This window comes from Chiloscyllium punctatum, chromosome 1, assembly GCF_047496795.1.
Source record: "Chiloscyllium punctatum isolate Juve2018m chromosome 1, sChiPun1.3, whole genome shotgun sequence".
Taxonomy (NCBI): Eukaryota; Metazoa; Chordata; class Chondrichthyes; order Orectolobiformes; family Hemiscylliidae; genus Chiloscyllium; species Chiloscyllium punctatum.
In genome coordinates, this window is record NC_092739.1 from 170,073,562 (window position 1) to 170,097,929 (window position 24,368).

At 45.8% G+C, this 24,368-nt stretch overlaps 1 protein-coding gene across 1 annotated transcript in view; it reads right to left on the reverse strand.

The window, feature by feature from the left end:
- LOC140480726 (disintegrin and metalloproteinase domain-containing protein 12-like) overlaps window positions 1-24,368 on the reverse strand; it is a 545,040-nt gene that overhangs the window by 453,884 nt on the left and 66,788 nt on the right. The window contains exons 3-6 of the mRNA XM_072576009.1: window positions 19,775-19,851; window positions 15,073-15,151; window positions 2,812-2,888; window positions 1,306-1,480 (exon numbers count right to left, since the gene is read on the reverse strand). Of these exons, the coding sequence (XP_072432110.1) occupies window positions 1,306-1,480; window positions 2,812-2,888; window positions 15,073-15,151; window positions 19,775-19,851 (408 nt within the window). The remainder of the gene's footprint in view (window positions 1-1,305; window positions 1,481-2,811; window positions 2,889-15,072; window positions 15,152-19,774; window positions 19,852-24,368) is intronic.

Sequence of the window (24,368 nt, forward strand, 5' to 3'; positions counted from 1 at the left end):
TAAACAAGGAAGAGAAAAAAAAAGAGAAAACCTGAAAAACTTACAGAGTGTGCAGACTCTTACTAAGGTGAGAAGAGGTGGGTGGGAGGGAGGCCCTATGGTGTAGGTTCTCAGGTTTAGATCGCACCCACTTTAAAAAAATCACTTACCTTCCCAGCAGGTTCCGCATCTTCCACTCCCTGCTTCTGCCACCTGAACTCAAAAAGGGCAATCTTGAGGGACAATCTAGAATGAGGGTTCACCCATTTAAGTCAGAGATGAGGAAACATTTTTTTCTCTCTCAGAGAGTTGAATGTCTTTGGAAAATGCAATGGATGCAGAATCTTTAAATACTTTGAAGGCAGAGGATGACCAAGAGGGTGAAAGATTATCAGACGTTATGCAGGAATGTAGAGTTGAGGTTAAAATCAGATCAGCCAGGAAACCTCCTCCCCCGATGAAACCCATCCACTATGCTTGAGACCCAGTGATTAGGTCAGACTTGTTGCTCTGTCCTGCGCTCTGTCTCTGTACTGGAAACTGATCTGGTCTGAATGATAAAATGCAGCAGACGCTTCGATAATTTGTTCCAGATACACTGACCCACTACCTTGCTAATAATCCAAAGGGAAAAGAGGAGAATGTGGTCTGTATTTCGATCTGAACACTCACTGTCAAAGGAACAGTGGAATCCTTGAGTCCTCTGACATCACAAAATGGGAGCAGCTGTCCTTTGACTTCCTGATTTATTCCTTGCATAATCTTTGCCCCCCTCAAACTCATTTCCGCCAAAGAGAACAACCTAGCATTTCCAAAGCTACCCTGTCACCAAATACCCTCATGAGTGGGAGCATCCTGATCAATCGTTTCTACACCTTCTCAAGGACTTGAACACCTTTCCTGCTGTGCAGTGTCCAGAAATGGACTTAATGGTTCAATTACAGTCCGAATCTGGAAATGTTCAGCTTTGTGCAAACTGACGAAAAGATGGGGCAGATGGATGGTAACAGATTGTTCCCAGTCACCGACAGTCGAGAACAAAAAGTCAGAAGAAAACAATTCAATGGAAGAGTTTTAGAACAGGAGACTTGCATCATAGAAAGAAGCGCGAAACCACGGATTCAATTCTGGAGTCAGTGTTGAAGACACAAACTCCATCAATATCAAGTTTCAACAGGTGAGGGGGAGTTAGAAGGAAGAGGGGAAGGTGCTGAGTAAAGGAACTCTCCATAGGCTGATTGAGCTGAAGGCTGTGTCGGCAGATCGTAATTTCTATGGGCCGCCTTCCTTTCTGTTAGTCAGTCGGTTACAGTGCTCATTACTCACCCTCTGAGAGCGCTGGAGGTGATCACTCAGAGTTAATCCAGGGGATGGAGCTCTAACTCCACAGCGACTCGGTACTGGCAGGATATCTTCAGCTCTGTATAACAAATGACGACCATCTGCATCCCCAACAACAGGTTCAATGACATATGTTCGATTACTGAACACAATCACAGCACTGCAGAAAAGAGTGAGATAGAAGGGAGACAGCTGGACAGAAAACATTGCTTGTAACATTTAACCTGCTAATTAATCATATCCCAGTATAGTGACACAGTGAGTGACCCTCACCCTGCTGAATAAACAAATCTCAGAACAGTGAGACAGTGGGTGACCCTTACCCTGCTGAATAAACACATCCCAGGACAGTTAAACAGTGAGCGACCATCACCCTACGGAATAAACACATCCCAGTACAGTGACACAGTGAGTGATCCTCACCCTGCTGAATAAACACACCCCAGGACAGTTAAACAGTGAGCGACCCTCACCCTGCTGAATAAACACATCCCAGTACAGTTACACAGTGAATGACCCTCACCCTGCTGAATAAACACATCCCAGGACAGTTAAACAGTGAGCGACCCTCACCCTGCTGAATAAACACATCCCAGTACAGTTACACAGTGAATGACCCTCACCCTGCTGAATAAACACATCCCAGGACAGTTAAACAGTGAGCGACCCTCACCCTGCTGAATAAACACATCCCAGTACAGTTACACAGTGAGTGACCATCACCCTACTGAATAAACACATCCCAGGACAGTTAAACAGTGAGCGACCCTCACCCTGCTGTATAAACACATCCCAGTACAGTTACACAGTGAGTGTCCCTCACCCTGCTGAATAAACACATCCCAGTACAGTTACATACTGAGTGACCGTCACCCTGCAGAATAAACACATCCCAGTACAGTTACACAGTGAGTGACCCTCACCCTGCTGAATAATCCCATCCCAGTACAGTTACACAGTGAGTGCTGGATTAGTGGTGCTGGAAGAGCACAGGAGTTCAGGCAGCATCCAACGAGCAGCGAAATCGACGTTTCGTGCAAAAACCCTTCATCAGGATTCCTGAACTGCTGTGCTCTTCCAGCACCACTAATCCAGTATTTGGTTTTCAGCATCTGCAGTCATTGTTTTTACCTACACAGTGAGTGACCCTTACCCTGCTGAATAAACACATCACTGCACAGTTACACAGTGAGTGACCCTCACCCTGTCGAATAAACACATCCCAGGATAGTTACACTGTGATTGACCCTTACCCTGCTGAATAAACACATCCCAGTACAGTTCCACAGTGAGTGACCCTCACCCTGCTGAATAAACACATCCCAGTAGAGTTACACAGTAAGTGACCCTCACCCTGCTGAATAAGTACATCCCAGGACAGTTATGCAGTAACTGTCAAGGTAACACCCTTACAGGTTATATATTTTATGATGTAAATTCAGTTTTCATTAGATGTGCAAAAGCATGAAAATAAATTGTCAGTTTCTTTACCTGAGTCCTGAGCAGGTACTTGCAGAGACTTGGGTTCCAGGAAATTTTCTCACAGATCCTGCATAGTAACAGCGATACTGTAACAAGATGGTCACAACTCAGCATTAAATGTCCTAATACTGTCAGTACGACAAGAGGTCACACTGTCCAGAATTACATAGAACATAGAACATAGAACAATACAGCACAGAACAGGCCCTTCGGCCCACGATGTTGTGCCGAACTTCTATCCTAGATTAAGCACCCATCCATGTACCTATCCAAATGCCGCTTAAAGGTCGCCAATGATTCTGACTCTACCACTCCCATGGGCAGCACATTCCATGCCCCCACCACTCTCTGGGTAAAGAACCCACCCCTGACATCTCCCCTATACCTTCCACCCTTCACCTTAAATTTATGTCCCCTTGTAACACTCTGTTGTACCCGGGGAAAAAGTTTCTGACTGTCTACTCTATCTATTCCTCTGATCATCTTATAAACCTCTATCAAGTCACCCCTCATCCTTCGCCGTTCCAACGAGAAAAGGCCGAGAACTCTCAACCTATCCTCGTACGACCTACTCTCCATTCCAGGCAACATCCTGGTAAATCTTCTCTGCACCCTCTCCAAAGCTTCCACATCTTTCCTAAAGTAAGGCGACCAGAACTGCACACAGTACTCCAACTGTGGCCTAACCAAAGTCCTGTACAGCTGCAACATCACTTCACGACTCTTGAATTCAATCCCTCTGCTAATGAACGATAATACTCCATAGGCCTTCTTACAAACTCTATCCACCTGAGTGGCAACCTTCAAAGATCTATGTACATAGACCCCAAGATCCCTCTGTTCCTCCACCTGACTAAGAACCCTACCATTAACCCTGTATTCCGCATTCTTATTTGTTCTTCCAAAATGGACAACCTCACACTTGGCAGGGTTGAACTCCATCTGCCACTCCTCAGCCCAGCTCTGCATCATATCTAAGTCCCTCTGCAGCCGACAACAGCCCTCCTCACTGTCCACAACTCCACCTATCTTCGTATCATCTGCAAATTTACTGACCCACCCTTCGACTCCCTCATCTAAGTCATTAATAAAAATTACAAACAGCAGAGGACCCAGAACTGATCCCTGCGGAACTCCACTTGTAACCGGGCTCCAGGCTGAATATTTACCATCTGCCACCACTCTCTGCCTTCGACCGGTTAGCCAGTTTTCTATCCAATTGGCCAAATTTCCCTCTATCCCATGCCTCCTGACTTTCCGCATAAGCCTACCATGGGGAACCTTATCAAATGCCTTACTAAAATCCATGTACACTACATCCACTGCTCTACCCTCATCCACATGCTTGGTCACCTCCTCGAAGAATTCAATAAGACTTGTAAGGCAAGACCTACCCTTCACAAATCCGTGCTGGCTGTCCCTAATCAAGCAGTGTCTTTCCAGATACTCGTAAATCCTATCCCTCAGTACCCTTTCCATTACTTTGCCTACCACAGAAGTAAGACTAACTGGCCTGTAATTCCCGGGGTTATCCCTATTCCCTTTTTTGAACAGGGGCACAACATTCGCTACTCTCCAGTCCCTTGGTACCACCCTCGTTGCCAGTGAAGACGAGAAGATCATTGCCAACGGTACTGCAATTTCCTCTCTTGCTTCCCACATAATCCTAGGATATATCCCGTCAGGCCCGGGGGACTTGTCAATCCTCAAGTTGTTCAAAATGTCCAACACATCTTCCTTCCTAACAGGTATCTCTTCTAGCTTATCAGTCCGTTTCACACTCTCCTCTTCAACAATACGGTCCCTCTCGTTCGTAAATACTGAAGAGAAGTACTTGTTCAAGACCTCTCCTATCTCTTCCGACTCAATACACAGTCTCCCACTACTGTCCTTGATCGGACCTACCCTCGTTCTCGTCATTCTCAGGTTTCTCACATACGCATAGAATGCCTTGGGGTTATCCTTGATCCTATCCGCCAAGGATTTTTCATGCCCTCTCTTAGCTCTCCTAATCCCTTTCTTCAGGTCCCTTCTGGCTATCCTGTATCCCTCCACTGCTCTGTCTGAACCCTGTTTCCTCAACCTTATGTAAGCCTCCTTCTTCCTCTTTACTAGACATTCAACCTCCCTCGTCAACCAAGGCTCCCTCACACGACCTTTTCTTTCCTGCCTGATCGGTACATACATATCAAGGACACGTCGTATCTGCTCCTTGAAAAAGTTCCACATTTCCACCACATCCTTCCCTGACAGCCTATGCTCCCAACGTATGCTCCTCAAATCCTGTCTTACAGCATCATAATTTCCCTTCCCCCAATTGTAAAATCTTCCTTGTTGTGCGCACCTATCTCTCTCCATAACCAAGGTGAAAGTCACAGAATTGTGGTCACCATCACCAAAATGTTCACCCACTAACAAGCCCACCACTTGTCCCGGTTCGTTACCGAGTACCAAATCCAATATGGCCTCCCCTCTGGTTGGACACTCTACATACTGCGTTAGAAAAGCTTCCTGGACACACTGCACAAACACCGCCCCATCCAATCTACTTGATCTAAAGAGCTTCCAATCAATATTTGGGAAGTTGAAGTCGCCCATGACCACGACCCTGTGGCTTCTGCACCTTTCCAAAATCTGTTTCCCAATCTGTTTCTCCACATCTCTGCTGCTATTGGGGGGCCTATAATAAACACCCAACAAGGTGACTGCACCTTTCCTATTTCTGACTTCAGCCCATACTACCTCCAGAGGCAGATCCCCCTCAAACTTCCTTTCTGCAGCCGTTATACCATTTCTAATTAGCAATGCCACCCCCCCTCCTTTTTTACCACCCTCCCTAATCTTACTGAAACATCTGTAACCAGGAACCTCCAATAGCCATTCCTGTCCCTCATCTATCCATGTTTCCGTGATGGCCACAACATCGTAGTCCCAGGTACCGATCCACGCCTTAAGTTCACCCACCTTATTTCTGATACTCCTTGCATTGAAGTATACGCACTTGAGCCCATCTCTGTGTCCGCAAGTAGTCCCTGTCAGTGCTACCTTCTCCACAGCCTCCCTACAGTCTTGGGCATCCTGACACACAGCTAGCTTACTTGCTGGACTACAAGTCCGGATCCCATCCCCCTGCCAAATTAGTTTAAACCCCCCCGAAGAGTGCTAGCAAACCTACCCCCCAGGATATTGGTGCCCTTCTGGTTCAGGTGCAACCCGTCCTGTTTATACAGGTCCCACCTTCCCCAGAATGCAGTCCAATTGTCCAAATATCTGAAGCCCTCCCTCCTACACCATCCTTGCAGCCATGTGTTCAACTGCACTCTTTCCCTATTCTTTGCCTCTCTGTCACGTGGCACCGGCAACAACCCAGAGATGACGACTCTGTCTGTCCTAGCTTTTAGCTTCCAGCCTAACTCCTTGAGCTCTTGAATGACCTCCCCACCCCTCTTCCTACCTATGTCGTTGGTGCCAATGTGTACCACGACTTCTGGCTGCACACCCTCCCCCTTAAGGATTCTGAAGACACGGTCCGAGACGTCTCGGACCCTAGCACCCGGGAGGCAACAAACCATCCGAGAGTCTCGCCCATGTCCACAGAACTGCCTGTCCGTCCCTCTAACTAGAGAGTCCCCTATAACTAGCACTCTCCTCTTCTCCCCCTTTCCCTTCTGAGTCTCAGAGCCACAGACCCCTTCACTGCAGCTTACACCTGCAAGGCTGTCCCCCCCAACAGTTTCCAAAGCTGTGTACTTATTTTTTAGGGGAACGACCACAGGGGAACCCTGCACTGCCTGCTTCTTCCCCTTCCCACCTCTAACTGTTACCCAGCTACCTCTGTTCTCCGGCGTAACTATGTCCCTGTAGCTTCTATCGATCACCCTCTCAGCCTCTCGAATAATCCTCAGCTCATCCAGCTCCAGTTCCAGTTCCCTAACTCGTTCGGTGAGGATCAGGATCTGACTGCATTTCCTGCCGACGAAGTCGGCAGGAGTATCGGTGGTCACCCCTACCTCAAACATCCTGCAGGAGGAACATTCCACCGCCTGCGCTGCCATGACTGTACACTTTGTCTCCAAAAACAAGAACACTGAGTCAATAACCTGTGGACTTTAAAGTTAGGTTAGAGGAGGCCCTACGAAAGTAGGACCTGGGGTCTAGAACACACCCACTCAAATACTAATCACTTACCTTCCCGCCCAGCTATGCGCTCCAACCTCACTTCCGCTGCCCGCTACAGGTAAGTAATTTTGAAACACACTGTCTTACCTTAGCTGTAGTCTCCCGGGTTCGCTTTTCCTCGGCCGCTGCTCCCACTCAAATTCTGCTCTTTGTTAAATGGACCATACTTGCAGATGCGGCAAAGATACTGAGCACGGAGTATCACTACTCTAGGGAAGGATACTCACTCACAAGTCAGATCCCAAACTGAAATCTGGCTTGATAATTTTGATTTTAAAAAAAACTTTGCGTATTGCTGCAGAATTGGCATCAACAATAAAACAGGTTTATTCCAAACATAAGTGAAGACAAAATATAAGAAACAAACCAACACAAATTCAACAAGCTTTTAAACTGCCACAGACAAATTTTGACTCATGAAAGGAATCAGGTCTTAGAGTCATAGAGATGTACAGCTGACAACCAGACCCTTTGGTCCAACCTGTCCATGCCGAACAGATATCGCAATCTAATCTAGTCCCACCTGCCAGCACTTGGCCCATATCCCTCCAAACCCTTCCTATTCATATACCCATCCAGATATCTTTTAAATTTTGCAATTGTACCAGCCTCCACCACTTCCTCTGGCAGCCCATTCCTCAGCCTCCGACCCTCCAGGGAAAACAGCCACAGCCTGTTCAACCTCTTCCTGTTGCTCAAATCCTCCAACCCTGGCTACATCCTTGTAAATCTTTTCTGAACCCTTTCAAGTTTCACAACATCTTTCCGGTAGGAAGGAGACCAGAAAAGGGCAGATACGTCAAGTTGAGGATTATTAGATCAGCCACTGAATGGTGGAGCAGGCTTGACGAGCTGTATGGCCTCTTCCTGCTCTTGTGTCTTTTGTTTCTCTGGCATGTGGTGAGGAAATGGGTTAGACCTTATTGTATAATTATGCATTGACCTGTCTCAAATGCATCTGTCCTTGACAGTGTGGGCTGGTGTGTCTACCACAGAGTCATCCCCACTCAAAACATCATTGCGTTGTGTGGCACTATCACCGTGCTAAATGGGACATTCTATGAATAGAAACAGAAACTCAAGACTGGGAATATCCTTGAGGCACTGTAGGCCATCAACAGCAGCAGAATTGTACTCCAGCACAATCTGTAACCTCATGACCCGGCATATCCACCACTCAACCATGACAACCAAGTCAGGGGATCAACCCTGAATCAATGGAGAGTGGAAGGTATAGGGGAGATGTCAGGGGTGGGTTCTTCACCCAGAGAGTGGTGGGGGCATGGAATGCGCTGCCCGTGGGAGTGGTACAGTCAGATTCATTGGCGACCTTTAAGCGGCATTTGGATAGGTACATGGATGGGTGCTTAATCTAGGATAGAAGTTCGGCACAACATCGTGGGCCGAAGGGCCTGTTCTGTGCTGTATTGTTCTATGTTCTATGTTCTATGTTCTAATGGAGAGTGCAGGAGGGCATGCCAGGAGCAGCATCAGGCATACCTAAAAATGAGGTGCCAATCTGGTGAAGCTACCAAACAGGACTACTTGCATGTCAAACAGAAGACATAGCAAGTAATAGATGGAGCTACATGATCCTACATTCAACGGATCAGATCTAAGCTCTGCAGTCCTTCCACATCCAGTCGCAAATGGTGGGGGACAATTAAAGAACTCACTGGGGGAGGAGGCTACAAGTATCCCCATCCTCAATGATGGAAGACCCCAGCATATCAGTGCAAAAGATAAGGCTAAAGCATTCAGCACATTCCATGAGCACCTAAACATGGTCAGTGGATGATGTTGGGTTTGGAACAGAACAATGTGTCTTGATTCTTAAATGATAGATCAGGCTGGAGAGGCTGAAAACAATCATTCAGCATAGAAAACGACTACTTTGCCCATTCGGTCTTTACTGACCAATAAATACCAAACTTCATTAATCATAGAATCCCTAAAGTGTGGATGTAGGCCATTCTGTCCATCAAGTCCACACCAACCTTCTGAAAAGTTCCCACCAACACCCTAACCCCTTAACCCTACATTTCCCATGGCTAACCCACCTAACCTGAACATCCCTAGGCACTATGGGTAATTTCACATGGCCAACCCACCTAACATATACATCTTCGGACTGTGGGAGAAAACCAGAGGATTTTTTAGACTGGATTCCCTAGATTCTCTGAAGGAAACCCACACAGACATGGGGAGAACGCGCAAACTCCACACAGACAGTCACCTGAGGGTGGAATCAACCCTGGGTGCCTAGCTCTGAGAGAGAGCAATGCTCACCACTGAGCCACCATGCCACCAGATGTTGAGAGGGGATCTGATTGAAATTCTAACATGGCAGGATACACTAGAGGTAAAAACAATGACTGCAGATGCTGGACACCAGATTCTGGATTAGTGGTGCTGGAAGAGCACAGCAGTTCAGGCAGCATCCAAGGAGCAGCGAAATCGACATTTCGGGCAAAAGCCCTTCATCAGGAATAAAGGCAGTGAGCCTGAGTGTGCAGAGATAAGCTAGAAGAGGGTGGGGGTGGGGAGAAAGTAGCATAGAGTACAATGGGTGAGTGGGGGAGGGGATGGAGGTGATAGGTCAGGGAGGAGAGGGTGGAGTGGATAGGTGGAAAAGGAGATAGGCAGGTGGGACAAGTCCGGACAAGTCAAGGGGACAGTGCTGAGCTAGAAGTTTAGAACTAGGGTGAGGTGGGGGAAGGGGAAATTAGGAAACTGTTGAAGTCCACATTGATGCCCTGGGGTTGAAGTGTTCTGAGGCGGAAGATGAGGCGTTCTTCCTCCAGGCGTCTGGTGGTGAGGGAGCGGCGGTGAAGGAGGCCCAGGACCTCCATGTCCTCGGCAGAGTGGGAGGGGGAGTTGAAATGTTGGGCCATGGGGTGGTGTGGTTGATTGGTGGGGGTGTCCCGGAAATGTTCCCTAAAGCGCTCTGCTAGGAGGCGCCCAGTCTCCCCAATGTAGAGGAGACCGCATCAGGAGCAACGGATACAATAAATGATATTAGTGGATGTGCAGGTAAAACTTTGATGGATGTGGAAGGCTCCTTGAGGGCCTTGAGGGAGGAGGTGTGGGCACAGGTTTTACAGTTCCTGCGGGGGCAGGGGAAAGTGCCAGGATTGGAGGGGGGGTTGTAGGGGGGCGTGGACCTGACCAGGTAGTCACGGAGGGAACGGTCTTTGCGGAAGGCGGAAAGGGGTGGAGAGGGAAATAACCATAAATATCTTTAACCACGTGGGAAGGGAAATTGCAGTCTCTAAAGAAGGAGGCCATCTGGTGTGTTCTGTGGTGGAATTACACCGGCACCACTCCCCACCTCTTCCTCCGCTACATTGATGACTATATTGGCGCCACCTCGTGATCCTGCGAGGAGGTTGAGCAATTCATCAACTTCACCAACACATTCCACCCTGACCTTAAATTTACCTGGACCATCTCTGACACCTCCCTCCCCTTCCTGGACCTCTCCATCTCCATTAATGACGACCGACTTGACACTGACATTTTTTACAAACCCACCAACTCCCACAGCTACCTGGATTACACCTCTTCCCACCCTACCTCTTGCAAAAATGCCATCCCGTATTCCCAATTCCTCCGCCTCCACCGGATCTGCTCCCAGGAGGACCAGTTCTACCACAGAACACACCAGATGGCCTCCTTCTTTCGAGACCGCAATTTCCGTTCCCACGTGGTTAAAGATGCCCTCCAATGCATCTCGTCCACATCCCGCACCTCCGCCGTCAGACCCCACCCATCCAACCATAACAAGGACAGAACGCCCCTGGTGCTCACCTTCCACCCTACCAACCTTCGCATAAACCAAATCATCCACCGACATTTCCGCCACCTCCAAAAAGACCCCACCACTAGGGATATATTTCCCTCCCCACCCCTTTCCGCCTTTCACAAAGACCATTCCCTCCGTGACTACCTGGTCAGGTCCATGCCCCCCTACGACCCACCCTCCCATCGCAGGAACTGTAAAACCTGTGCCCACACCTCCTCCCTCACCTCTATCCAAGGCCCTCAAGGAGCCTTCCACATCCATCAAAGTTTTACTTACACATCCACCAATATCATTTATTGTATCTGTTGCTCCCGATGCGGTCTCCTCTACATTGGGGAGACTGGGCACCTCCTAGCAGAGTGCTTTAGGGAACATCTCCGGGACACCCGCACCAATCAACCACACCGCCCCGTGGCCCAACATTTCAACTCCCCCTCCCACTCTGCTGAGGACATGGAGGTCCTGGGCCTCCTTCACCGCCACTCCCTCACCACCAGACGCCTGGAGGAAGAAAGCCTCATCTTCCGCCTCGGAACACTTCAACCCCAGGGCATCAATGTGGACTTCAACAGTTTCCTCATTTCCCCTTCCCCCACCTCACTCTAGTTCCAGCTCAGCACTGTCCCCATGACTTGTCCGGACTTGTCCTACCTGCCTATCTCCTTTTCCACCTATCCACTCCACCCTCTCCTCCTTGACCTATCACCTTCATTCCCTCCCCCACTCACCCATTGTACTCTATGCTACTTTCGCCCCACCCCCACCCTCCTCGAGCTTATCTCTCCACGCTTCAGGCTCACTGCCTTTATTCCTGATGAAGGGCTTTTGCCCGAAATGTCGATTTCGAAGCTCCTTCAATGCTGCGTGAACTTCCAGCACCACTAATCCAGGATGCACTAGATGCAGGAAGCATATTTTCCCTTGTTAATGGGTGGACGTTCAGAACCAGAGGTCACAGTCTCAGGATAATGGCTGGACCATTTAAGACTGAGATCAGGAACATTTCTTTACTCAGAGAGTGGTCAACCTAATATTAATCAAACAGGCTGACAAGGGAAACCAGACATGACTGTACACTTCCCAAGACAACCTGACAATATGCTTCCTGGACCTGATAAGCACAACTGTCCCAAAGCCCTAAGGGCAGTCTCGTACCTTAGTGATACCAAAGCCACAAAAAGGATAGGTCAGACGGAGAGGCACCAGAATACCTTGCTCACAGGAAAAGCTCATTGCCAAGAAAAGGGACATTCTCACCTCCCTCGAAGAGAGCTGGAATCTCCTGATCCCATTGAGAACTGATTGATGCTGCCAGGATGCTTCATTGTATCTACATTCAGGACATTCTTCTGATAACTGCTTTGCAATTATCACCATTGCAACTGGATTACTTGATTATCAAAACCATTGTTTTTCCCTATTTTTAATTAGTATCATTGCATGGTATTCCTATAAAAACTGGCTTCATTCTCAGCTCAGGGAAGAGAACCCTTGATCTACCTGTACAGACTGTCAGCTTTCCAGCTTGTCAATTTCACCCGATCTGGCTTGTTTGATCTCTGCTCTATTGGGCTAATTTCTCCGACAGTGGGGATGTGATTTTGAGATTGAAGATCAGCCAAGATCATATTGAATGGTGCAGCTGGCTTGAAGGGGTTAATTCCTAATGAAGGGCTTTTGCCCAAAACGTCGATTTTCCTGGTCCTCGGATGCTGCCTGACCTGCTGTGCTCTTTCAGTACCACTCTAATCTAGACTCTGATTTGCAGCATAGAACATAGAACATAGAAGAATACAGCGCAGTACAGGCCCTTCAGCCCTCGATGTTGCGCCGATCAAAGCCCACCTAACCTACACTAACCCACTATCCTCCATATACCTATCCAATGCCCGCTTAAATACCCATAAAGAGGCAGAGTCCACTACTGCTACTGGCAGGGCATTCCATGAACTTACGACTCGCTGAGTGAAGAACCTACCCCAAACATCAGTCCTATATCTACCCCCCCTTAATTTAAAGCTATGCCCCCTTGTAATAGCTGACTCCATACGTGGAAAAAGGTTCTCACTGTCAACCCGATCTAACCCCCTAATCATCTTGTACACCTCTATCAAATCACCCCTAAACCTTCTTTTCTCCAATGAAAACAACCCCAAGTGCCTCAGCCTTTCCTCATAGGATTTTCCTACCATACCAGGCAACATCCTGGTAAACTTCCTCTGCACCCGTTCCAGTGCCTCCACATCCTTCCTATAGTATGGCGACCAAAACTGCACACAATATTCCAGATGCGGCCGCACCAGAGTCTTATACAACTGCAGCATAACCTCAGGACTCCGGAACTCAATTCCTCTACCAATAAAAGCCAGTACGCCATATGCCTTCTTCACTGCACTATTTACCTGGGTGGCAACTTTCAGAGATCTGTGTACATGGACACCAAGATCCCTCTGCTCTTCCACACTACCAAGTAGTCTACCATTAGCCCAGTAATCCATCTTTTTATTACTCTTACCAAAGTGAATCACCTCACACTTAGCTACATTGAACTCCATTTGCCACCTTTCTGCCCAGCTCTGCAGCTTCTCTATATCCCGCTGTAACCTGCCATATCCTTCCTCACTGTCTACAACTCCTCCGACTTTCGTATCATCCGCAAACTTGCTCACCCAACCTTCTAACCCTTCCTCCAGGTCATTTATAAAAATGACAAACAGCAATGGTCCCAAAACAGATCCTTGCGGAACACCGCTAGTGACGGCACTCCAAGATGAACCTTTGCCATCAACTACTACCCTCTGTCTTCTTCCAGAGAGCCAATTCCTAATCCAAACCTCCAACTCACCCTCAATGCCATATCTCTGTATTTTCTGCAGTAGCCTACCATGGGGGACCTTATCAAACGCCTTACTAAAATCCATATATACCACATCTACCGCTTTCCCCTCATCTACCTCCTTAGTCACCTTCTCAAAGAATTCAATAAGGTTTGTGAGGCACGACCTGCCCTTCACAAAACCATGCTGACTATCCTTGATCACATCATTCTTATCCAGATGTGCATAAATCCTATCCCTTACAATTCTCTCTAAGACTTTGCCCACAACAGAAGTGAGACTCACTGGCCTATAGTTACTAGGATTATCCCTACTCCCCTTCTTGAACAAGGGAACCACGTTTGCTAGCCTCCAGTCCTCTGGCACTACTCCTGTCGACAAAGAGGACACAAAAATCAAGGCCAATGGCTCTGCAATCTCCTCCCTTGCTTCCCAGAGAATCCTAGGATAAATGCCATCAGGCCCAGGGGACTTATCTATTTTCACCCTTGCCAGAATTTCCAACACCTCTTCTCTACATATCTCAAGGCCATCCATTCTACTTATTCGTGCCTCAGTATTTATATCGACAACAATGTCCTGTTCCTGAGTGAATACTGACGAAAAGTATTCATTCAGCGCCTCCCCAATCTCTTCAGCCTCCACACGCAACTTCCCATTACTATCCTTGATTGGACCTATTCCTTCCCTAGTCATTCTTTTATTCCTAACATACCTATAGAAAGCCTTAGGGTTTTCCCTAATCCTACCAACTAAGGACCTTTCATGTCCCCTCCTTGCTGCTCTTAGCTCTCTCTTCAGGTCCTTCCGGGCTACCTTATAACTCTCAAAATCTGCAGTCATTCTCAGTTAATTAGATTAGATTACTTACAGTGTGAAAACAGGTCCTTTGGCCCAACAAGTTCACACCGACCCTCCGAAGAGCAACCCACCCAGACCTATTTCCCGCTGACTAACGCACCTAAAACTATGGACAATTTAGCATGGCCAATTCACCTGACCTGCACATCTTTGGAATGTGGGAGGAAACCGGAGTACCCAGAGAAAATCCATGCAAACACAGGGAGAATGTGCAATCTCCACACAGACAGTTGCCTAAGGCTGGAATTGAACCTGGGAATCCTAGCACTGTGAGGCAGCAGTGCTAACCACTGAGCCACCATGCCGCCTAATTGCCAACTCCAGCTCCTCATTTCCAAATCTGTATGTTCTAGGTTGCAATTCCCCTGTAGTTTAATAACAGACTGACACTCTGGCATTTGTGTAACTTCTGAAGAATGGAGACTCGGGAGAGGTGCAGGAGTGACACTGAGACCAGTCAAACTCTTCACAATCATTCCTGAGCTGAGAGGGGTGTGGGAAGCAACTGAAACATGAAAACTGCTGCCCAAGTATCACTTCTCACAATCACTGAGTTCAGCCCTGTTTCTGTTTGAAGAGATTACTCACCATTTTAGTGTCCGTCTCTGTCAGCAAAGTCCCATTGGAATCATAGTACGATACCTGGAATCCCCTGGGTAACAGAAATCTATAGAAAATGCAGATTTGTGAAGGTTTGTAGCTCAGGTTGAGGTTTAGGGTGTAGTTTTGCTCGCTGAGCTGTAGGTTTGATATCCAGACGTTTCATTACCTGGCTAGGTAACATCATCAGTGGCGACCTCCAAGTGAAGCAAAGCTGTTGTCTCCTGCTTTCTATTTATATCTTTCTCCTGGATGGGGTTCCTGGGGTTTGTGGTGATGTCATTTCCTGTTCGTTTTCTGAGGGGTTGATAGATGGCATCTAGATCTATGTGCTTGTTTATGGCGTTGTGGTTGGAGTGCCAGGCCTCTAGGAATTCTCTGGCATGTCTTTGCTTAGCCTGTCCCAGGATAGATGTGTTGTCTCAGTCGAAATGGTGTTTTTTTTCATCTGTGTGTAGGGCTATGAGGGAGAGGGGGTCATGTCTTTTTGTGGCTAGCTGGTGTTCATGAATCCTGGTGGATAACTTTCTTCCTGTTTGTCCTACGTAGTGTTTGTGGCAGTCCTTGCATGGAATTTTGTAGATGATGTTGGTTTTGTCCAAAGGTTGTACTGGGTCTTTTAAGTTTGTTAGTTTTTGTTTGAAAGTGTTGGTGGGTTTGTGCGCTACTAGGATTCCGAGGGGTCTCAGTAGTCTGGCTGTCATTTCTGAACCTTCTTTGATATATGGTAAGGTGGTTAGGGTTTCTGCCTGTGTTTGGTCTGCTTGTTGTGGTTTGTTCTTGAGGAATCTGCGCACTGTAATATTTAAATATCCGTTCTTCTTGAATACGTTGTATAGGTGGTTCTCCTCTGTTTTCCAAAGTTCGTCTGTGCTGCAGTGTGTGGTGGCTCGTTGGAATAGTGTTCTGATACAGCTTCGTTTGTGTGTGTTGTGATGGTTGCTGGTGTAGTTGAGTATTTAGTCAGTGTTTGTCGGTTTTCTGTATACGCAGGTTTGTAATTCTCCGTTGTCCTTTCTTTCGACTGTGACGTCCAGGAATGCGAGTTTGTTGTCAGTTTCTTCCTCCTTGGTGAACTTTATACCTGTGAGGGTGTTGTTGATGATGTTAAATGTCTCTTCTATCTTGTTTCGTTTTGTGATGACAAAGGTGTCATCTATGTAGCGAATACAGATTTTTGGTTTGATGATTGGTAGGGCTGTTTGTTCTAGCCTTTGCATAACTGCTTCTGCTATGAACCCTGATAGCGGAGATCCCATGGGTGTGCCGTTGGTTTGTTTGTAGACTATGTTGTTGAAAGTGAAGTGGGTGGTGAGGCACAGGTCCACAAGCTTCATGATGTTTTCGTTGGTAATGTGATTGATGGTGGTTGGTGTGTGTGTGATGGTCTGTTCTAAAAGTGTGGTGAGTGTTTCCTTTGATTGGTCGATGTTGATGGAGGTGAACAGGGCTGTTACATCGAATGAGATCATTGCTTCGTCTTCCTCTATTTTGGTGTTTTTGGTGATTTTTAGGAATTCCTGGGTGGAGTGGATGGAGTGCTGTGACGCTTCTACTAGGTACTTCAGCCTTGCGTGTTGTTCTTTGGCCAGTCTGTAATTTTCTTAGGAGATGGGTTGGGTCTACCGCCACCTTTTGGTAGGTGTTGGTGTCTGCAAGTAGTGCATTTACAACAATCTCATGGAAGAAACACAACAAATGATCAGACAGACAGTTGCAACTACTCTGAGCCGAAAAAGGGAAGGAAACAAACTGAACACACAAGAAAAGAAAGCCCTAGAAAACCTCAAAAAACACAAAAACATCGTTATATTACCTGCATACAAAGGTCGGCTCACAGTCATCCTGAACAGAAGGGACTACATAGAAAAAGCCAATGCACTACTCCAGACAATTACACAATTCCGGACAATTAAACAAGATGGAATTCCAGAAAATGAAACCAGACGGGACCAACACCCCACGATTCTACCAAAAAATCCATGAACCAGGAGCCCCCCTCAGACCTATTGTCTCACTACCCGGAACACCAACTTACAGACTGGCCAAAGAACTACACGCAAGACTACGGAGAATTACAAACCTGCGTATACAGAAAACCGACAAACACTGACTAAATACTCAACTACACCAGCAACCATCCCAACACACACAAACGAAGCTGTATCAGAACACTATTCCAACGAGCCACCACACACTGCAGCACAGACGAACTTCGAAAAACAGAGGAGAACCACCTATACAACGTATTCAAGAAGAACGGATATTCAAAAAACACAGTGCGCAGATTCCTCAAGAACAAACCACGACAAGCAGACCAAACACAGGCAGAAACCCTAACCACCTTACCATACATCAAAGAAGGTTCAGAAATGACAGCCAGACTACTGAGACCCCTCAGAATCCTAGTAGCACACAAACCCACCAACACTCTCAAACAAAAACTAACAAACTTAAAAGACCCAGTACAACCCATGGACAAAACCAACGTCATCTACAAAATTCCATGCAAGGACTGTCACAAACACTACGTAGGACAAACAGGAAGAAAGTTATCCACCAGGATTCATGAACACCAGCTAGCCACAAAAAGACACGACCCTCTCTCTCTCCTAGCCCTATACACAGATGAAAAAAAACACCATTTCGACTGGGACAACACATCTATCCTTGGACAACACATCTATCCTGGGACAGGCTAAGCAAAGACATGCCAGAGAATTCCTAGAGGCCTGGCACTCCAACCACAATGCCATAAACAAGCACATAGATCTAGATGCCATCTATCAACCCCTCAGAAAACGAACATCACCGCAAATCCCAGGAACCCCATCCAGGAGAAAGATATAAATTGAAAGCAGGAGACAACAGCTTTGCTTCACTTGGAGGTCGCCACTGATGATGTTATCTAGCCAGGTAATGAAACGTCTAGATATCAAACCTACAGCTAAGCGAGCAATCCTACACCCTAGAAAACACAGAATGAGAATGAATGGCAGAGGCACTGCGCACTGCATTGTCCATGGAGGACACACATTTTCTGACCATGTGAGGAATCAACCAGAGTAATTCTTGCAAAATAGAATTGAAACTAATGGAAGTTCCCTCTAGAGATTTCTCATCTGAGCTTTTCAATTTATTTCCTTCCTTAAATGTAAATAAGAGATTGTCCATGAAGATCTGAGTCAGAAAGATAGATTTAATATTAATAGCAGTGCAGTGTATGATGGTCAAGTCATATTGATATTTTTGATTAGATTTATTCTCATCACATGTCCTGAGGTACAGTGAAAAGTATTTTTGCATGCTATCTGGTGTTATGAAGGTGTAGAGGTGTTCTGTACCTTTAAGAGAGTTGAAAACCTAGCAAGGACTGACAAAGCACAGGAAGTCCAGAATACAGTAACAACGTAATACTTGTTTGAAAAAAACTAGCAGTACCCGGGTTGCTGTGCAACAAAAACAAATTCAAATTCAGCTAATCAGTTTAAATGATGCCCCAAGATACCAAAGTCCAATCAAGTTTGAATTGAATATTTTGATAATATTAAAACCAGTCAATCAATCCAATGTTTTGCAGAGTAAAACCGGACAATTTTGAACAATTTGGGGGAGGATTGCCAAAGACCAACAAATGTACACTGCTCACTGAAGAGCTCTCTGAAGGGTACATGTCTGTGGGGAAGTGCGCAGCAGAATATTGAGGCCAACCTCAAAAGAATCTACAAAGGAGACTCAACAAAGCTGACTGGTTTTGAAGCATGATTTGTTTTTTGTAAATCTTGAACTGGATTTTTTTTTAATCGGACTAGTATTGTTGAGAGGGAGGTAAAAGATATGTTTAAGAAAAAAAGAGTTGTAAATAGTTGTTGGTTTTAATATTCTCAGCTGGACTTAATGAATAAAGTTGTTAATTTTTACTTTAAATAGTGACTTTTGGGATAGTTCTTTACCTCTCGAATTTCAACGGATTGCAGCACGGGTGAATCTTTTCTGGGTTGCTGGTTTAAATTAGCAGAGGGGTTTACCCTGTGTTGTAACACCTGCGAAAACATACCTTACATATCCTGGGGAACAGAGCACAATGCAAATTACAGCCAGAGATGCTGCAGAGAAAGATAAACTTTAATACATGAAAGGCCTGTTAATAAGTCTGATAACAACAGAGGCTGTTCATGAATCTCTTGGTATGTGTTTTAGATCTTTTGCCCAATGAAAGAGGGTGAAAGAGAGTAGAACGGGTGGGGGGGTCCTTGATTGTGTTGGCTGCTTTCCCAAGGCAGCAGGAAGAAGAGATGAAGTCAACTGAAAGAAGATCTGAGGAAGGATTAATGGACCCAAAATGTTAACTCTGATTTCTGTTCACAGATGCTACCAGACCTGCTAAGCTTTTCCAGCAACTTCTGTTTTTGTTCCTTAGTTATAACATCTGCAGTTCCTTTGGTTTTTGTTTAATGGAAGGAAGGCTGGTTGTTATGACGGACTGGGTTATGTTCACAACTCTCTAAAATTTCTTGTGGTCTTGGGCACAGAGGTTGCCATACCAAACTGTGATGTACCCAGATAGTATGCTTTCTCTGGCGCATATATAACAATTGCTAAAAGCGACTGTGGACATGCTAAATTTCTTTAGCTTTCTGAGGAAGCAGAGGCGCTGGTAACACCGACACAGTGGATTGATGTAACTTACTTATTGCTGCTGAGATCCAGCCTAAAGTTCTTTCCTTCCAGCTCCACCAAGATGCTGAGGTTATTTGGATAGTTCTTCTGTGTGGGACACAACAAATGGATTGTTATTCAAACTGACTTTTGTCACTGAAACTGCCGTGTTACTCTGTCTGGGACAAAGTGAATGGATTCTTACTCAAATCCATTTACTCACTGAATCGACTGTGTTGCTTAAGATGAAAATTTTCAACAAACTCTGTTTTTTTCTAATATTATTCCGAATTGCCATGTCTTTCTCCTTATTTTTAATTTGTACACTTATGTGTGTACATGTGTTGTGAATTATCACCCACGGTGAACTCAACCTCTTCTTTCAACTTGAAAGACAGTTCATTTACAAATTGGACTACCCAAGTGGAGCGTTTTATGAGGAATCAGATCAGAACCTATTTTAAAAAAAGAAAAGAAATAAGAAAGGAAAATAAAGTCCACCTGCTGAATTCTCCTCTCTGCCTTGTTTCTGATAATTTAATTCAACATTTGAGATTAGCAAGAGAAATGTGAGGGCAATCTGAAGCAGAATTCGGAAGTTGGATTCAAGTGAAAGTTCATGGATAGACAACTGAAAGGTAAGTGTGGAGTTTTTTTTTGGTTGGATAAGATTAAGGACTGCAGCCATTGCAACTGGAGAGGGCGGGGAGGGGGGTGCATGTGCCCGGATTATTGGGAAAGGAGGCTGCAGGTACATTAGGTATTGGCCAATTGATCCTCCAAATGAGGTGGCTTCCCCTCCCTTTGGTGCTCTTCCCACTGAAGAGCCAAAATGTATACCTCTGGTCTGCTTCAGTCTGAGCTCGCCAGTCACATGCTTGATTGTGATGAAGACACATGCCAGTCTTAAACTAGTCAGTAGTCAGCCTGGTTAGAGCCTCAATGTTGAAGGAGAGACAGACTGGCTAATGACCAAAAACCCAATCCCTCTCCCTACACACAGTAAGATAGACAGCAGCATGGCATGATGGTGCACTGGCCATTCATTTTGTTCTATCTCACCCATCCTGGAGCTGGAAAAGACCCATGCAGAGATGAAAGTGGGGTAGTGGTGAAGGGTTTTAATACATTCCCACATGGCTGTTAAAGGGGAATAGGTGGGTTAGACATGGTATGAGAGGAAATACAAAGCAGTTGGGGGCAGCACGTTAGCTCAGTGGTTAGTACTGCTGCCTCACAGCGCTGGTGAACTGGGTTCGATTCCAACCTCGGGCGACTGTCTGTGTGGAGTTTGCATGTTCTCTCCATGTTTGCAGGGGTTTCCTCTGGGTCCTCCAGTTTCCTCCCACAATCCAAAGATGTGCAGATCAGGTGAATTGGCCATATTCTAAATTGCCCGTAGTGTTAGGTGCATTAGTCTGGGTAAATATAGGGTAGGGGAATGGGTTACCTTCAGAGGGTCGGTGTGGACTTGTTGGGCCTGTTTCCATTCTGTAGGGAATCTAGTCTAATCTTAATCACCTTTGAAAGTGTATAGAGTCATAGCGTCACTCAGATGTATAGCCCGGAAACAGACCCTTAGGTCCAATTTGTCCATGCTGACCAGATATCCTAATCTAATCTAGTCCCACTTGCCAGCACTTGGCCCATATCCCTCTAAACCCTTCCTATTCATATACCCATCCAGATGCCTTTCAAATGGTATTATTGTACTAGCCTCCATCACATTCTCTGGCAGCTCATTCCATACGCACAGTACCTTCTGCATGAAAAAGTCACCCCTTAAGTCCCTTTTAAATTTGTCCCTCTCACCTTAAATCTATGCCCTCCAGTTGTAGACTCCCCGACTCCAAGGAAATTACTTTGACTATGTAACCTAGCCATGCCCTTCATGACTTTATAAATCTTTCTGAGGTCACCCCTCAGCCTCCGATGCTCCAAGAAAACAGACCCAGCCTATTCAGCCTCTCCCTATAGCTCAAATTCTCCAACCCTGGCAACATCCTTGTAAATCTTTTCTGAACCCTTTCAAGTTTCACAATATCCTTCTGATAGGAAGGAGACCAGAATTGCACGCAATATTCCAGAAGTGACCTAACCAATGTCCTGTACAGTTGCAACATGATCTCCCAACTCCTATACTCAATACTCTAACCAATAAAGGAAAGCATACCAAACACCTTCTTCACTATCCCATCTACCTGCGACTCCACTTTCAAGACACTCCAAGGTCTCTTTGTTCAGCAACACTCCCCAGTACCTTCCCATTAGGTGTCTAAGTCCTGCCCTGATTTGCCTTTCCAAAATGCAGCACCTCCCATTAAATTAAACTCTATCTGCCACTCCTCAGCCCTTTGGCCCATCTGATCAAGATCTAGTTGTACTCTGAGGTAACTTTCTTCGCTATCTACTACACCTCCAATTTTGGTGTCACCTGCAAACTTACTAACTACACCTCCTATATTCACATCCAAATCATTCATATAAATGTCCATACAAGGAATAGGGGCATTACAGGCTGTGAAGAGAATGAAAAAACAGAGATTCTGACCATTTTAGAGATGACAAACAAAATTATGCTGCACTTGTGGTACTTCAGAATATTTCTAACTAACTTGCTCAGAGATATTAATACACACCTCTGGGACATGAACCCAATTCTCCTGGCTCAGAGGGAGAGACACTACCACTGCAACACTAGAGCATTGTCTTGTGATGTTATCCTACAGTTTCAAACACAACCTTCAACTTTGTCCAATTATTGCTTCATTCATTTCAGCTCATGTGACCAATGGAATGTGTTGTTGACGGCACATTTGAAAGAAGAGGTGTCAACCTGATGAAGCTACAAAACAGGACAACTTACAATGCAACCAGCATTACCAGCAAGTGGCAGACAGAGTTGAACAATCCCACAACCAACAGATCAGATCTAAGTTCTACAGTCCTGCCACATCCAGTCGTGAATGGTGGTAGACAATTAACAGCTCACTGGAGGAGGTAGCTCCACAAATTTCCAGGACTGAAGCTGAGCAGGAGTGATCGGAAAGGAGCCTGAGAAGTTCAGTGTTTATAATTATGAGGAGGAAACTGAAAAGCGACATCACAGTCGGGCTGCAATTTGAGTCACTAATAAAGAATCTGCTAAATTTGAATCTGTGTTAAATTGAATCTTGTTAATTTAATTCCAACTTGCATGAGCAGAAATACAAAAACAATTTTAAAATTAACAAAAACAAATTCAAAACTAACTTAATAAAATAAGGATAGAGAGTCAGCTGATGTTTTGTTTCTGCATGATCTGGGACTGGTGAATCCCATTGTAGTTCCCAGTGACCATGTCTGTGGTAAATATTGGTTGCTGGAAGAACTCCGGCTCAGAGTCAATGAGGAGGATTCTGAGCTTCAAACGTTGCAACACATCAGGGAGGGGGAGAGATACCTGGATGCTGTGTTTCAGGAGACAGTCACACCCCTTAAACAAACTAACACAAATACGGCAAGTGGTCAGGGACAGGAGGATGTGGCTGTGAGTGATGCAGGTAGAGAGATCCAGGAGGTAGAGTTGCAGGAGCCTCAGCCCCTGTCCTTGTCCAACAGGTTCAAGAGTTTTGCTCCCTGTGTGGACGGGAAAGGGGACTGCAGGGACAGTCAGCTGACTGATGCAGGGAGCCATTCAAGGGAGGGGAGAGTATGGAAATGTTGTAATTGGGGATAGTATAGTTACAGGCATAGACACTGTTCTCTGTGACCAGGATTGAGAATCCCGCAGGTTGTGTTGCCTGCCTGGTGCTTGGGTTCAGGATATCTCATCTGGGCTGCAGAGGACATTGGAATAGGAAGGTAAAGATCCAATGGTGGTGGTCCATGTAGGTGAGGATCTGGAATGGGGGTGGAGGTATGCCTCCCCAGAGGAAATGGGCACATGGCTTAAAACAAAGACATTTTTATACGTATAGACATAAGCATACACAATCACCAATTAATTAACGGAATGGTTTATTTATAGCAACTCAACCCAATGATATTTCCTGGGAGCCAACTTTGTTTTCCAAAACTTAAGCCTCTTGTATGTCATGAACCGAGTTTTTGCACCTCCACTTGAACGTCTTAGGATGTCCAGTACTGTCTTTGCCTGTCTAGTTATTTCTATGCTGTAAAGGAAGCATTCTCATTTTCTTTGTTGAGACAGACTGTGGTCAGGTCAATTATGCAGCTTTAGCAGGGTTAAAAGTCATTTTATGCAGATTTAAGCAGAATTGTCAATTTGCAGCCGAGAAGCCGTTTTGCATTATGTTATATGTTATTTGCATTAAGAAGCCATTTTATTGGCGCTTAAGTTAGTAACAGCATGTACTCAGTGGTTGTCCCTAACTAGTTACCTCTGCCTGTATTCAGGTTTCAGATCCACAACGATATAGATACAACTAGGGCAGAGTGTCTGCTAAGGGAGTATGAACAGCTAGGATCTAAATTAAAAGACAGAACCAAAAAGGTAATAATCATTGGATTACAACTTGAGCCATAAACTAATTGGCAGAGTCAATAGATTAAGCAGGTAAATGTGTGGTTCCAAGATCGGTGTGGGAGAAATTGGTGTGGCAGGTAAGAAGGAGTAAGATTAA